The 15,375-nt window shown below is 34.3% G+C and overlaps 1 protein-coding gene across 2 annotated transcripts in view; it reads right to left on the bottom strand.

Moving 5' to 3' along the window:
- Positions 1-2,112: 2,112 nt before the first annotated feature.
- tafa5a (TAFA chemokine like family member 5a) overlaps positions 2,113-15,375 on the bottom strand; it is an 82,338-nt gene continuing 69,075 nt past the window's right edge. For both annotated transcript variants that reach the window (XM_043236203.1, XM_043236204.1), the window contains exons 3-4: positions 12,158-12,285; positions 2,113-4,057 (exon numbers count right to left, since the gene is read on the bottom strand). In XM_043236203.1, the coding sequence (XP_043092138.1) occupies positions 4,049-4,057; positions 12,158-12,285 (137 nt within the window). In that variant the 3' untranslated portion in view covers positions 2,113-4,048. The remainder of the gene's footprint in view (positions 4,058-12,157; positions 12,286-15,375) is intronic.

Below are 15,375 nucleotides of genomic sequence, written 5' to 3'. Positions count from 1 at the left end.
AAATAGATATAGCAGGACATTTTAGAAATAGAAAAAATGTAGATTTATCTATTAGAATTTGATTTCTTTTGTCTCTAGATCTTGTCTCTTTTGTATGACTTATATCATGTCAGTTGACGTGTCTTAAGCATGAACTAATGGGATGAGTTACCTTATTTGAGCAATGAGCAGTGCGATAATTACTCTAACTACTATTATGTAAATGCATATTTTTGTTGACTAAACATTGTATTACACATTTAAATTTGGAAATAATATGGAGAAAAAAACAATCAGGTGCATTGTTTGTTTTAATTTAACGTGGGATGATTATTGTAGGGGGGGAAACAGCGAGACAGTTTTATTGGTAGAAAATATTAGTGATGGAAGGCACGCATTATAGGAAGCAGCTGCGGCAGCCATATTATGTATTGATCGGTCTTGTGCCACGCAGTGGGAGCACTTAATTAGATTTATATTGTAAACAGAGACTCACAATACATAATTCTATTCAGCTGATTATGTTATAAATCAACGTAAATAATATTTGGTTGTAGGAGTGGTTGGTTTTGGACAGGAGAGATTTACCTTTAACAGGGAACTAGAGATTTCTGTTTCTCAGTGCATTTTTAAACAGGATTTAGTTTCCATTGACCAAGATTTACAGTAGTATGCAAAAGTTTGGGTCCTTGCAGAATCTGTGAAAAAATATAAAAGTATTTTTTCATCCATCGGCTCTTAATGCATCTAGTTACTTTTTGGTGAACTTTTTTCAGTGAACGTTTGAACCTTTTGTGATAGTTGTGTTTGAGTGCCTGTCCTCAGTGTGAATAGCTGGATCTCAAAATCATATAGTCACTTATGAAAGGGTTCAAATATGTAACAGATGCCAGAAAAAATTAAGAATCTGCAGGACATGGAGGATTTGTAGATCATCAGGTTCATCAAGACACACAGTATTAACAACCAGGGGTTCCCAAACTTAAAAGTGCACTTTTTCAACCTAAATTTTAAAAAATTCTCTCTTCTGCCAGGCAACAAAATAATGTTATGAAATATATGCAATGTGCCTAGTGCATGGTATAGGCGCATAGTGTAGTTATTAGTTAATAGAGAAAATGAATACAGTTTTTGCTTTTGGAATGAAAAGAAAAGAAAAGAGCCTACAAATGACTATATAAATTATTTGTAAAGAATGGATAGATGTATTCTGAATATTATTGGATGTATATTTATGTATTGGCCAAATCAATTAAAAACAATGTTGTGTTTGTTTGTTTTGTTCTGATAAAAATAATAGTCAAATGTACATAGTAGATTACCACAAGCATTATGATGATGATGCATCACCTAAAAGATATCCTTAACCTTTAAAACCCTGTGAAACTCTAAAACAAACATACATGCATGCATAAATAGAAATAAAAAAATGTTATATTAAAGTAGGTTTTTCTGAGTTGACTCAATCATCACTGCCAGCAGTGATTATAAAGTACAAGCTTATTAATCAGCTTGTATTTAATAATTAGATATCTTTGATGACATGATGTATTTTACAGAATTTGTATATATGTACACTGCTTGTTCTAACTGACTCAGTACTCAGTTATATTGAACTTAATTTAAAACTTTTATATGAATAAAGCTGTATCTTGTTTTCATTGTATTATCCTGTGGATTTGGGTGTGTGGGTGTTTCTGCATTCATTCTGAACCCCTCTACAGAAATGACTGTTGTGGTACCAAGATGGTATGAGATGATAATGCCAAAGTACTTTGATACTACAGGACTATTACCTATGAACTGCCACTGAAAGAAAACAAAATGAATGAACCAACTTATTAAATGGGGGAAGGGTAAAACTTTTAAAATAATGTTCAGTTGATGCAAAGTTTTTGCACTCTTCCCACATTGTTTTAACAGTGTAATTATACAAACCTGGAGAATAATGCCATTGGCAATTTGCAATTTTGCAGGCCGGTTATAGGTTGTGAAATACCAAAAATCTGGGACTGTACAGAATTACTTCACTATTGTTATTAGGGTACCTAACTCAAAGTGTGCTCTTTATAACAGCATTTCTTTAAATATATGCTTGGTTATAACACTCTTCTTGATGAAATACTGTTCTCATGATCACAAAAAAAAATTTAATAAAAAAATACACAGACATTAAAAAAGCTAAATAATTCAAAGTTAAGCTGCCCAAATTTATAAGAATTACATTATTGTTGTTATTGTTATTATTTCAACACATTTAGCTTTTGGTCAAACTGGAATGTAGGTGCTTAGTGAAAAGCAGAAAGAAAGAAAGAAAGAAAGAAAGAAAGAAAGAAAGAAAGAAAGAAAGAAAGAAAGAAAGAAAGAAAGAAAGAAAGAAAGAAAGAAAGAAAGAAAGAAAGAAAGAAAGAAAGAAAGAAAGAAAGAAAGAAAGAAAGAAAGAAAGAAAGAAAGAAAGAAAGAAAAAGAAAAGAAAGGATTCTTCACACTGTTCCTTGTTTGGTGAGTTTACCACTCAGTCTCCTCACTTCTTTTCAAATCTGAATCAGTTCATCATATGGCCTCCAAATGAAGATATATTATTACATATCTCTTTCAAACCAGGCATTGCTCATTTTAAAATGGGAAAGAAACAGCCAAAAACATCAAGATATTACAATTTTGTTTTAGCAACTTATTTTCACTTATTTAATTTATTCTTAAAATATTTTATAATAAAAAAGTATTTAATGTAAATGAATCTAAGACTTTCTGAACTGTCTCTGGAGGTGTCAAGACTTTGAGGTGAGCACTGTGCAAACAAACACAAGCACAAAAATCAATCCCAGAAAGCCCAAACAGAAGGGGGTTTCTCCAAACCTTTACAATACAAATGCTAAAAGCAGTTTCTATGACTGTAATATGTGGAACTGAATGTTTGCTTTTCTGCAATAAATCATTGCTTTTTGTGTGTGTTTTGTCCATTTTCTTCCTTGTTAAGAACCTGTGGTTGGTCATGTTTTTGAACATGTAAAAAAAAAAAATTGCTACTTGAGTTTAAACAAAAACAGTAAGACAGGTCTGCGTTATGGAGCAGAGCATTACCCACATTCTATATCTGTCATTTCCACAACGTTATTCATGTTAAATAAGGTTCTCTACAAAGGTACAACATATAAAACTGTTAAATATATAACTCGTAGGCCTTTCAAAATACATATAATGACATATTTCACTCCTGGTAATCAGAAATGACATTTTTTATGTTCCTTTTTTAATTTTTTCTGATGATAAGCAATGGGGTACTCTTCCATTTAACCTTCCATGCTTAATGCAAACCATCCAAAATGTTGCTACTGAAAAATGCTAATTCAATTGGTTGACGTTTTTATGTGCACAGTATCTATATCCTTGTTATCCTTGGAATACAATGGTTGATTCAGTTCAAGGAAATGCCTGTAAAGTATTAAAGGTTCTCCTCTGATTGTGATAAATGGGAAAGGTTAACCCAGTCGTTTTAATGTTCCATGTCAGCGTTTCCATTTGTAGACCACTGCTGTATAGCATAGTCTTTCTATAACTATAACTATCTCTCTCTCTACATTTAGGTTTATATATTTTTTTCGGTGCCTAAATCTGTCCTTTAGTCCACGCTCATATAATCAATGCTTTTTTTTATTTGCGTATTATTTTTCCTCTTTGGTCTGTAAAAAATGAGCGCCAAAAACATCTTCCAGCAGAAAGCCGTTTCACAGAGCAGTTAGGTTCACAGTCTCGGATCAGGCCAGATCCGCTGGAGGAGCCCCATAAAGCCTGTGTCTGGAGTCTCAGATAGGGTAGGTTCCTCATTGTCCTGTGCTGTGTCCTTAAAGTCCTCAAGGCCCCTACTGTACCACCATCCGTGAGGCGCTTTGTGAACGTACAGTATGTTCTCCGTGGCACAAGGGGGTGCTGCCCATTTACAAAGCCGAGACACAGACAAGTAGGCAGAGGCAGGTGTTAAGCCGATGAGACATAGCAAGTATCTACAGCAGGTGGGCGAAGCTGCAAGAGGCCTCTTCTCGTAGCGCTCCAGGAACCCCTCCCACTGTTAGGACACCTAAATCAACCAGAAACATACAGAAAATCTAAATCAGTGGTGTAAAAAAGTGTTGGCCCTTCCTGATTTTTTTTTTTTTTGCATGTTTGTCACACTTTAATGTTTCAGATAATCAAACAAATTTAATTATTAATCAAAAATAACACAAGTAAAGACAACATGCAGTTTTTAAATGAAGGTAAGTAAAAACAAAATCCAAACCCACATAGCCCTGTGTGAAAAAGTGTGTGCTCCCTAAACCTAATAACTGGTAGGGTCACCATTAGCAGCAACAACTGCAATCAAGTGTTTGTGATAAGTTGCAATTAGGCTTTTACAGCGTTGTGAAGGACTTTTGGCCCTCTCATCTTTACAGAATTGTTAGAATTTAGCCACATTGGAGGGTTTTCGAGCATGAACTGCATTTTTTAAGTCACAGCATCTCAATAGGATTCAGGTCAGGGCAGGACTTTGACTAGGCCACTCCAAAGTCCCTTTATTTTGTTGGTCTTTTATGATAATAAGAGACCAACAATTCTGTTGGTAATAAGTAACTTTACATGTCAACTCTTTATTGTGATGATCTACCAACAGACATTCTCCTCTTGGTAACTTTTCAAGTGAACTTATTCTAAATTCTAAACCTAACCCTACCAGTCTACTAATACTCTTCTAACATTTTAATGAAAGTTAGTTGACATGGAGGTGCAAAGTTACTTATTGTCAACAGAATATTCATAAGGGACCTTTAAGATAAAGTGAGCCATTCAGAGGTGGACTTGCTGGTGTTTTTTCGATTATTGTCCTGCCGCAAGTTCGCTTCAGCTTGAGGTCACGAACAGATAGCCGGACATTGTCCTTCAGGATTTTTTGGTAGGCAGTAGAATTCATTGTTTCATTTATCACAGCATGTCTTCCAGGTTCTGAAGCAGCAAAACAGTCCCAGACCATTACACTTCCACCACCATATTTTACTGTTGGTATGATGTTCTTTTTCTGAAATGCTGTGTTACTTTTATGCCAGATGTAATAGGAAACACACCTTCCAAAATGTTAAACTTTTGTTTTGTCAGTCTACAGAGTATTTTCCCAAACGTCTAGGAGATCATTAAGCTGTTTTCTGGCAAAACTGAGACAAGCCTTTGCGTTCTTTTTTCTCAGCAGTGGTTTTCGTCTTGGAATTCTGCCATACCCAGTCTCTTTCTTATGGTGGAGTCATGAAGACTGACCTTAGCTGAGGCAAGTGAACCCTTTAGTTCTTTGGATGTTATTGTGGGGTTTATTGTGACCTCTTGGATGAGTTGTTGCTGCGCTCTTAGGGTAATTTTGGTTGGCTGGCCACTCCTAGGAAGATTCAACACTGTTCCATGTTTTCGCCATTCATGGATAATTGCTCTCACTGTGGTACGCTAAAGCTTTAGAAATTACCTATAACCTTTTCCAGACTGATAGATTTAATTTTTTTTTTTTATTTGTTCCTGAATTTCATTAGATCTCAACATGATGTGTGGCTTCTGAGTACCTTTTGGTCTACTTGACATTGTCAAGCAGGTGCTATTTAAATTATTTAAATTATCTATCCATTTCCAATCAGAAACAATAGTGTTGTGAATTGCAATAGCTAGTGCTCTAAATATATTGCAAGCATTTTCTGTTTCACCAGTTGGCAGACATTTATTGTTTTTAAAATGGTTAATTTATGTTTTTTGTTTGTTTGTTTTTTTAAAGAAAAAAAGGAAAAAAAGAAAATTTCATTTGCTCACCCTCATGACACAGATTCAAGATTTGTAGAAAAATAACTCTGGATGTCTCTGTGAGTCCATATAAAGCAGGGGGATAAATTGTTCAAAAGTGACACTTCAAAAACCATGCAAAACACCCATGTGGATGTTGGGCCAAAATATTCTTGTTTAACTGTTCAATTTCATGGCGATCTGGCTCAGTCAGTCCATACATGGATTATTTTTTTTTTTTTACTCTGGGGCTGATGACAGAGCTCTTTGGCATGTAATACAGGTGTGCTTTGGTAACAAAAAGCCTATTGATGGTAAGAGAAGAGAAAAGCAGCTATGATCAGATGAGCTATTTCTGTTATCAGGACTCCAATTTGACTACTTTGCTTAAAAAGCACATTTGGCCAGCTAGTAAGAGACACTGTGAAACTGAAAAAATTCCAGGCTGAAAACAGTCATTATACATTAACATGGACTCAAAGAGCAGTGAACTTTTTTCTAGATGAGATAAATGGCTCTGGACAATAGGCATGGTGGAAGAATAATCAATTTAAATATGCAATGCTCAAATAGATTATGATGTTCAAAGATATTACAATCCTGTTGTAATCGAGCTAAAACTGTTGCATTTCTGAGCACCTGCCATAGAAAACGCTCTGTGCCATCTGCTAAATAGTCTACTGCCAGGCCGAAAAAAGGTACCAAATGCTGCCAACATGGGCTGCTGCTTAATTTATAATAATGAACTCTTGACACTTGCATGGGGAGCAAATATTCATGGATTTAGCAGGTGCTGAAAACATTACTAATTCTGAATATGGAACAACAGAGAAAATCAGTATGAAAATGAACTCAAAAGTGACAAAATGAACCAAGAGCGTAGATGCTGAGGACAAAAGTGTGCTATTGCTAATGCACTGGAGCAATGTAGCTGCTAGCTGCTACTGCAAAATCATATTAATATCATATCTCTAGTAAAAGTTTAGCAGTTGTATTACATATGAATTACCACAAACTTTAACAAAGATGAACTAAAAGCTTGAGAGTATATTGTACAGGAGCATGCAAGATTTAGTTTGTCCATATATAGTACGAGTTCACTGTTTAATTTTATTTTAGATTAAATTAATAGTTTCCTCCTTACATGACTTCACTCTCACCTACTAATGGCAGACTCTGGCCAACACACACACACACACACATATATATATATATATCATTCTACCTAAAATAAAGCTTTACTGTCTTGAGATGAGAAATGTTACATTTGTATTAAATTTAAACTAATGCATCATAATGGATCATAATGGCAAGTTGTGGGGCATCATTTACAATAATAAAAAGTGCAGAATAACAGAACAGAGAATGCAAGAAAATTTTGTTTGAATATTTTCAAATATGTGTTTTCAACAAACTATACTTTATCAATCAACTTAAAATTTCTTGATCCTTACCCAGCCCTATTCAGAGGCAGTGGTAGTATCTAGTAAGGATTCCACTTGAGTGATGTGATAAACAAGCTTTTAGCTGCATCTGAACCTCTCAGCTGAATCTGGACCTTTTATATTTATTGTGTCTGAATTTGAAAAAAATAAATATATATATTATTTATTAAATATTTTACCATCATGGAGAGGCTTAAGTCACAACACACAAAACTGCTGATATCATTCAGACAGAAAGCTGAGATGATTGGAAAGTGATAAATATTTGCTGAACTCAGCAGTATCTATCATAAAGAATAATGTTGGTGTAGTGTGAAGGGTTTGAGTATGTTAAACTCCTTCTGGCAGAATATGCAGCTTTGCCCCTTGAGGGAAATTCATGCAGCCGTTCAAAGCTATAACTGGATTTATCTTAATCATGCTTTTCATGTTGCATTTCCCAATAAACATCTAGGGAATTGCAGTATCACAGCTCCATATGAAGAAATTAATCACTTGAAATAGCTGAGGGATTGTGTAATACGTATTTGTTTCATTAATAATTTTATACAGAACAGACTGGTGCCATAGCATTGTACATGCCAATTTTTAACTTGTATTTCTCACAGTCTGTTTTCAGATGATGTCGGCTCATGTAACACCATGAAATTACAGACAGTTGTGCAAACAGAAGTAACAAAATGATTGTTTAAATAAATAAATGCATTAATGCATACATGCATAAATGCAGGCTTGTGGAAACTATTGAAAAGTCCCATTAGGGAAAAAATAATAAATTAATATAACAAATAATAATAATAAAAAATGATTGAAAAAATGAATTCCTCATCTGATGTGAGTTTAAAATTAAACACATTTTGACTTAATTCTACTGTGTGTAAATATGACATTTTGTGTGTTGATAGTAGCAATGAACAGTTATTTTAAAAGGTACTTAACATTATACGTCTCTTTTAACAAATTGCTGAGGCTGGGACTTGGCAGCTTGAAATGGAACATTGGCAAGGCACTGTAACAAAAAGAGCTTGTAAAGACTGCCTGGATTGTCTGGGTAAAATAGCCAGCCTTGGGCACTGAGAGATACAGAAGAATGGCACCAGTGCTTTATAAACCATCCGTTTAGTTTGACAAATCCATCATCTGACCAAACATAAATTCCTTTTAGATTTATTTTAGTTCTTATAAAGACTGCACGGTGTTAAAACATGACCCAAGTAGATGGTGAATGTTCTTAGATTCAAAATGGAAGTTCTTGGTGACCAGTGCTGACTTGGATCCTTTAGACAGGAGCTGGCAGTGGGCGCTAATGGCTTGCAGAGGCTGAGTGCTTGCACGGAGAAGCAGCTGTCGTCTCCATGGTGATGTTGTCCAAGCCCAGGCAAGGATGTGTCCTATGGTCCCACGTTGGCGCATTGGGATCAATTATGCAGACCCCAACACCCACAGCGGCAATGCTTTGGCATGTGTCATCCATGACCTCCACGTGTGTTTAGTATCCTCTGTCTGTTCACTTTTAACAGAAAAGTTTGAAAAGGCAGACAATTTCAAACACACTTCTTCACACACTTCAGCGTTGTTAATGGAAATGTTTACCTCAAATAATTAAGTAATTGAAAAGCTGTTGTGTACTTTTCCTTATGTTGTTTCACATATACTCCCTCTTTTCATGAAACACAACAGCTGAAATTACAAGAAATATTAACATATATCTGACAACAAAAGGTAATGGTAACCACGTCTGACTAGCTCCAAAAGGGAACAAGGTAGAAGATAAAAGATTAATGCAATAAGTTCTGCTACCTAAAGTTAAAATTTGGACATCAAATACACTGAGTGTCATTGGTTGTTGCATTTTACTGATTTGGAAGACATGAAGAGTAAAGAAAGAATTTCACTTTTTTGGCATGAAGTATTCCGTTCATCTCCATTAACCAACTAATCTCACACATTTCTGAATACAGTACTTAAAACCTAGGGACGCCCCTACATTTTCAAAACCCTGTTTACCCAAGGCATCACTGATGAGCAAATGATTTCTCTGTTTGCATGTGAAAGATTGCTGATTACAGCAATCAGCAGTTCTCTCTCGTCTTGAACTCCACTGATACTACAGATTCAAGGACCCTTTTCTATGGTTAAATACCACACAATCAACCTAATAGCTAATAGAATAGTTGATTAAGAGCCCTCTCGCTCTGATGGTATAATCAGAGAATTAAGGAGTAATGTGGTGTAACCTTACAAAAGAGCAAACATAATGAGTTCAGTTAACAAAATCCGTAAGACAATCTACATTTTTGAGAATCTTTATGCTGGAAATTAATTCAAAAGAAACTTTTTTTTGATCATTTTATTTCAAAACACTGTATGTACACCTGACGTGTCTGAGACTTGTGCTTTGTGCTCTGTGCTTTGATGCAACCTGTGTTGTTATAAGCGCTATATAAATAAAAATGATTGATTGATTGATTGATTGATTGAGACCAGAAATTTGCTCTGCAAATTTGCTCTGCTCTGCAACACAAGCACAACTATTTGAAAAAAAAAACATTGAACATACAGTCTTGTTGTAACTGTATAAACGTTCACAGTATTTTTCTGTTAAAAAAAGCTTCTACAATACCATGAGAAGCTTTTTTTTATCTTTGTAATGATATCCAAGAATGCTGCCTTACTGACCATGAAGCATCTTTATTCATGGCATTACAGGGAATTAATTAAATTATGAATGAATGAACAACAAAAGTAAGTTTTATATACAGTATATATATATATATACAACAAAAAAAAAAACAAATGTAATATTTAATATTTGTTTCCCCCAAATGATGTGCACTTTTCATTTTACAACAAAGTCAACTAGTCACAGTTTCTGTACTCAGATTCAAAAACAACCTGAAAAGACTAGAAAGAGTTAAATATAGTATATAGGGTCATTGTCTTATTTTTATTTGTATTCTGTAATACTTTCATTACTCTTTCCCCTCCTTTGATTCGTTTCAATTGTCCTTCTAACTAAACTGTGTGAGATTTCATCAGATAAGGTAAGGTGATTTGGTCGCTCCATCAGTGGCTGTCTAATAACATTGAGCCACCTGTATAAGATGACCGACAATCTACAAGAGATGACTACTGCTTGTTTAATTTTCTGTTGAAAGAATAGACACAATCGTATGAATCAGTAGAAAAGAATGAGCAAATCACAAACATGATAGCAGTAATGAATGTTTATTCAAACAGGATGGGCCTACAGGGACTCTTGGTTGATTAGTGTTCATTCTTTTACTGAATAGCAGAAACTCATTTTAGCCCAGCCTACTTGATTTTTTCTATTCATTTATTTTTGTTCATTGACAATGGCTCTTCAAATAAAATGGTAAATCAAAAACAAAACAAAACAAAAAAATAAATTAAAATAAAACATAAAAAAATAAAAAAAAAAACAAGAACAATTTAAGCATGTGTACCAGGGCACAATATATTATGTAATTTATAAAAAATAATAATAATACAAATACCCTGCAGTTAATGAATGAGTGAGGCTTTGTGGTGCATAGTACAAGGTCACTTTGAAACAATTGCTAATATCCACCTAAGATAACTAATACTGTTCTTTAAATTTTACAAATCTTACTAATTTGATCCAGCAACATTTTTTAAATGATGGATTCCTGTGATATGTATTTTTCTTATTGCACTTAAAAAAAAATGCTGACAACTTTGTGAGATGCTGAGAAGAACTTAATTTAATTAAGTTAAATTAACAAAAAACAAACCAACCAACAAACAAACAAACAAAAAAAACTTAGGTCTGAATAAAAGCTTACACTCTTTTTATTATTCAGTAAAACCTAATACATTTAGTCAAAAATTACAATCATAGGACCAACAACAACAAAACCTTTCATAATAAATACACACAAACAAAAGATTTCAATAGGTAATGGCAGCAGACAAGAGCTGAAAGCGTTATGTTCCCACCTTTTCATTTCCTCATATTTCTCCTATGTCTCGTCTACATACCTGCCGTGATCACCCATCTGTTCACATAATTAGCCCTAAGCGTGATCTAATTACCATTGATAAACACATCCTCTCATTGAGAGAAGTCAGATTATAACTGCTCTGTGTGTCCTATGATAGAGTCAGAAGAACTCCACAGGGATTTGACAGTTAATGTCAAATAAGCCAACATTTGCTGCCCGTCTTATTTAATGTGACTAGTGTTGGAGTTGTGATACATACCAATAAATGATTTGAAACCTTTTACTTAATTTTTCCATTCTCTAAAGAAAGCTATGTTAAATCCAGTCTGCCAAAACAATGCGTTGTGGAATGTGCTTCTCTATGATGTAACAGTGTGGCTAAACATCTCCTCCACAAAAGAAGATCAACATGCCCGCTTCTACATCTCTACCTGTTTAGACTCACTCACTGATTTGCACATGTTGTTTTCATAATCAAAGAGATGAATGCAGGCCTACACAAATGACAAAGATGGCTCTGAAGAGTCATCACAGTGCCAAGTTGTGGAAAAGCAGTCTTTGCATTACTTTTCGTCTTATCGTAACATTAGGAAAGAGTGGTTGAGCTTTATTTTAAATAGTTGCAGACCGAGTCATTTTTGTTTCAAACAAGGCACAATTAAATATGGGATTTTCAGAAAATTTTAAAATAAAAGATGATCCTATGCCTACATCTTAAGATAAATAGGTAACAACTGTCATTGACCTATTTATCTTCATTAATATAGTAAGTAAATAATATATGCATGCAGAACAGATCCAGATGTATAACATCCAGTCTTATTCCATGTTCTTTTTTAAATATACAGTATGTATATCCCCTTTCACTCTATAATATTGTATGTGACATTACAGAATCAAAAAGAGCTGTAAACAGAGTGACATTTGACAGTGATTATGAGAATAAGTATGTCTCACCGTTGTAGTTTTCACTCTGCCGCTGGGCTGTGTACAAGTCCAGCCTGATTTATTTACTAACAGGTCACAGCCTTCATCCTCTAGACAGGGCACCATGTCACACCACTGCTTGGTCTTCACGATACGAGCTGTGGAACAAGACCAGAGAAAAGGTTAAAATGATATGATCTGGAAGGCTAGTAGAAACACTGAATATACACACACATAATGTAGCCCCCCCCAAAAAAATAAATATTTATGCAATTAAGAATGTATCAATTAAGAAAATATATTTCATAACATAAAGTTTTTTAGGATGGAAATGATAATCAACAATCTATACTGTTCAAATTTAAGATAAGCAGTATAATGCAACTTTCTGCTTGATAAACAAACACATACATAATTATGTGACAAACAAACTATTGTAACTGCTAACTGGCACCACACATCGATTAAAAATCACCACCAAATTACACTAAACCAAATACAATGGCACTATAGCTAAACCTTTTAGACTGAATGCACTACTTTCTTTTGATACCATTTATAGTTAGAGTTAGCTACAAGCATGTGTCAGAAGATTTCACTTTTCACCCCATCAGAGCTGTCCCCGCCTGTCAAGTATAAAAGAGGTTACTGTAACACACTGAACTAGTGTTGTGTATGACATAACATGATTTCTACTCTTAAAAGAAAGACATTACCCTATGGAAGCATTTTACATAATCGCAAAATTAACAGTTTAGCATTCAAAAGCACTGAAATTAGATTAAAAATGAAAAATAAATAAATAAATAAATAAAGGTTTGTCAGATTTCTCACACAGATGTATGTTCATTATGGATGCCCACTTTTATATAAAAGTAGGTCAGTTTAACATACCTGCATTAGCATTAGTCCCTTGGGAGAGACAGTAACAGTTTCTATATATACTAATTTACATTACAATAGCTATTGCTTTTAAAACTTTACACGCTGATTATATTATGTAAAAAAATATGTTATGTAAGTGCAATATATTAAAACATATGCAAACGTTTTGCATTGTTTAAACTCTAACTGTTACAGTGACCATGTGTCATATATTGTAGATCCCACAATAAGCAAAACCTGTCAGGTTACAGTTTTAGAAAAAGAAAGAAATGTTGCAAAAATATGAAGAAGAAAAATGTGCAATAACAATTATATAATATGTAGAGCCATGTATGATATTTTACCAACTGAAATATATATATATATATATATATATATATATATATACACACACACACACACACACACAAGGAAGTAATCATAATGTAAAATGTTCTGCAGTGTTTTACTATGTTTATTCTTATATGGCTTTTGATGTAACGCATCTCTAAAATCAATATTTAGAGACATAAAGAGAGCTAGAGTAATCAGAGCACAAGTTAATTAGCTGCTGATTTGCATTTTCACTTCTGAAGACACTTTTGTAAATTTCAGATGCCAAAAGGAAACAAAAGGGGGCGCAATCATGCCTAATTTTAGGTGTAATGGAGGAATACAGAACATTGTAACAAGCTTAGACAGCCATCGATGGCAGATCAGTCAAGTTTGTTGGCATGAAACAAAGCTCCCCCCACACCCCCATCACAGAGGCGTGTACAAGAAGCTGGAGCACAATATAATTATTTATTTGATGGATGATATAATATTTCCTGGACTATCATCTCCACTGCTATCATCCAGGTCCAAGTAATTTTCCTCATTTCTGTTTCAATCTAGTTCCAAGTCATCTTCCTCTTTGGTGGTTCAGACAATTTCCATATCATCTTTGTGGTTACTGGTTAAGCCAAGTTCCAAGTTATTGCACACTATTTTATTAAATACAAAATAAATGATTTAATTTTCTGAGATAAAAACTACAAACCACTTGTTACACTGAAAATGCAAAGGTATCATTTCATGTGACAGCAACATAACATACTACCATCTGGAATGCTTAATTGCTTCATAATGTGTGTGAGTGTGTGTGTGTGTGTGTGTGTATGTGTATATATATATATATATATATATATATATATATATATATATATATATAACACACTATGCAATATCTGAACAAAATCTCTGTTCTGGGATGTCAGTGTCTTGATTACAACAATATCTGGCCGAGAAGCTCATGAACAGTTTATAATGGAGCGCCTTGTGATCATTTGAATACGGTAATATGCCCTCCTAAGCAATTTGATTCTGTGTTAGCACCAATTATTAATCCAGTTGTACATAAAGGAAATTGGATGCCTGCAAAAACCCACCCAGACTGAAATGATTTTAAGAAACAGGGTGCATGTAATCACAGTGCTCATAATCTGATGTTATACATCACTGACAGGCTACGATAGCCAGTTAATTTGAGCTACTGCAACATTTTAATCAATTTCATCCAGGGTCACAACTTCCGCAAGGGGCTGTTCAAACTTTCAGACACTTTCCACTACTGCGTAGTCACTCTCCAGGTGTGAGTGGGGATTCAAGGACAACTCTACGTTATAAAATAAAAACAACCTGGATGTAATCTGCCTCTGGGATGGGGCTAGACGCACAGTTCATCTGGAGGCGATAAGAGAAGGTATAACATCATTACACCCACACTGGGACACTCATCTTGTTGAAATGCTTTATCACACTCACGTCAACAGCCAGGAACCCTCGGTAATAAATCTTACCTAATGCTGTAGAGAAGCAAGGTCTGGCAGGAGAGCGCAGATATACAAGAGGGCAAGAGCTTAGCCAGATCTGATAGTAACTATGCATTTTAAAATATGTATAATCTAGGAAAAGTCATCTGATGTAACACTGGTAAAAATAGATAAATAAAAATGTAATAAAATGCGGGCATATTATTAATGTGATTCATGATATGATGCTTCAGCACTTAAGAACAATCACTACAGAATCTCTACAGTTCTGCTGTTTTCATTGAACAAGAAAAAACATTTGGTTTTGTTTTAATTTGACTTTATGTATTGTCCAAATGTATTGATACGGTCTATAGGTCTTTTTAAATTACATTTATGCTAAATGAAATAACCAAACATATATGCTGTAATATGGCATTTTGAGCACTTAATTCACAACCTTATTTCTGGTTATTAAAGGTATTATTAAAAGCGTATTTGACCCTGAATTAGATTTGAAGTTTTATTCAAAGATAGTGTCTCCATGCTTCAGTGGTCTGGTCCAGTCTTGGGTCCCTCAGTCTTGCTCTG

This window comes from Puntigrus tetrazona, chromosome 4 (assembly GCF_018831695.1).
Source record: "Puntigrus tetrazona isolate hp1 chromosome 4, ASM1883169v1, whole genome shotgun sequence".
NCBI lineage: Eukaryota > Metazoa > Chordata > Actinopteri > Cypriniformes > Cyprinidae > Puntigrus > Puntigrus tetrazona.
This window is presented reverse-complemented; position numbering and strand designations above follow the sequence as displayed.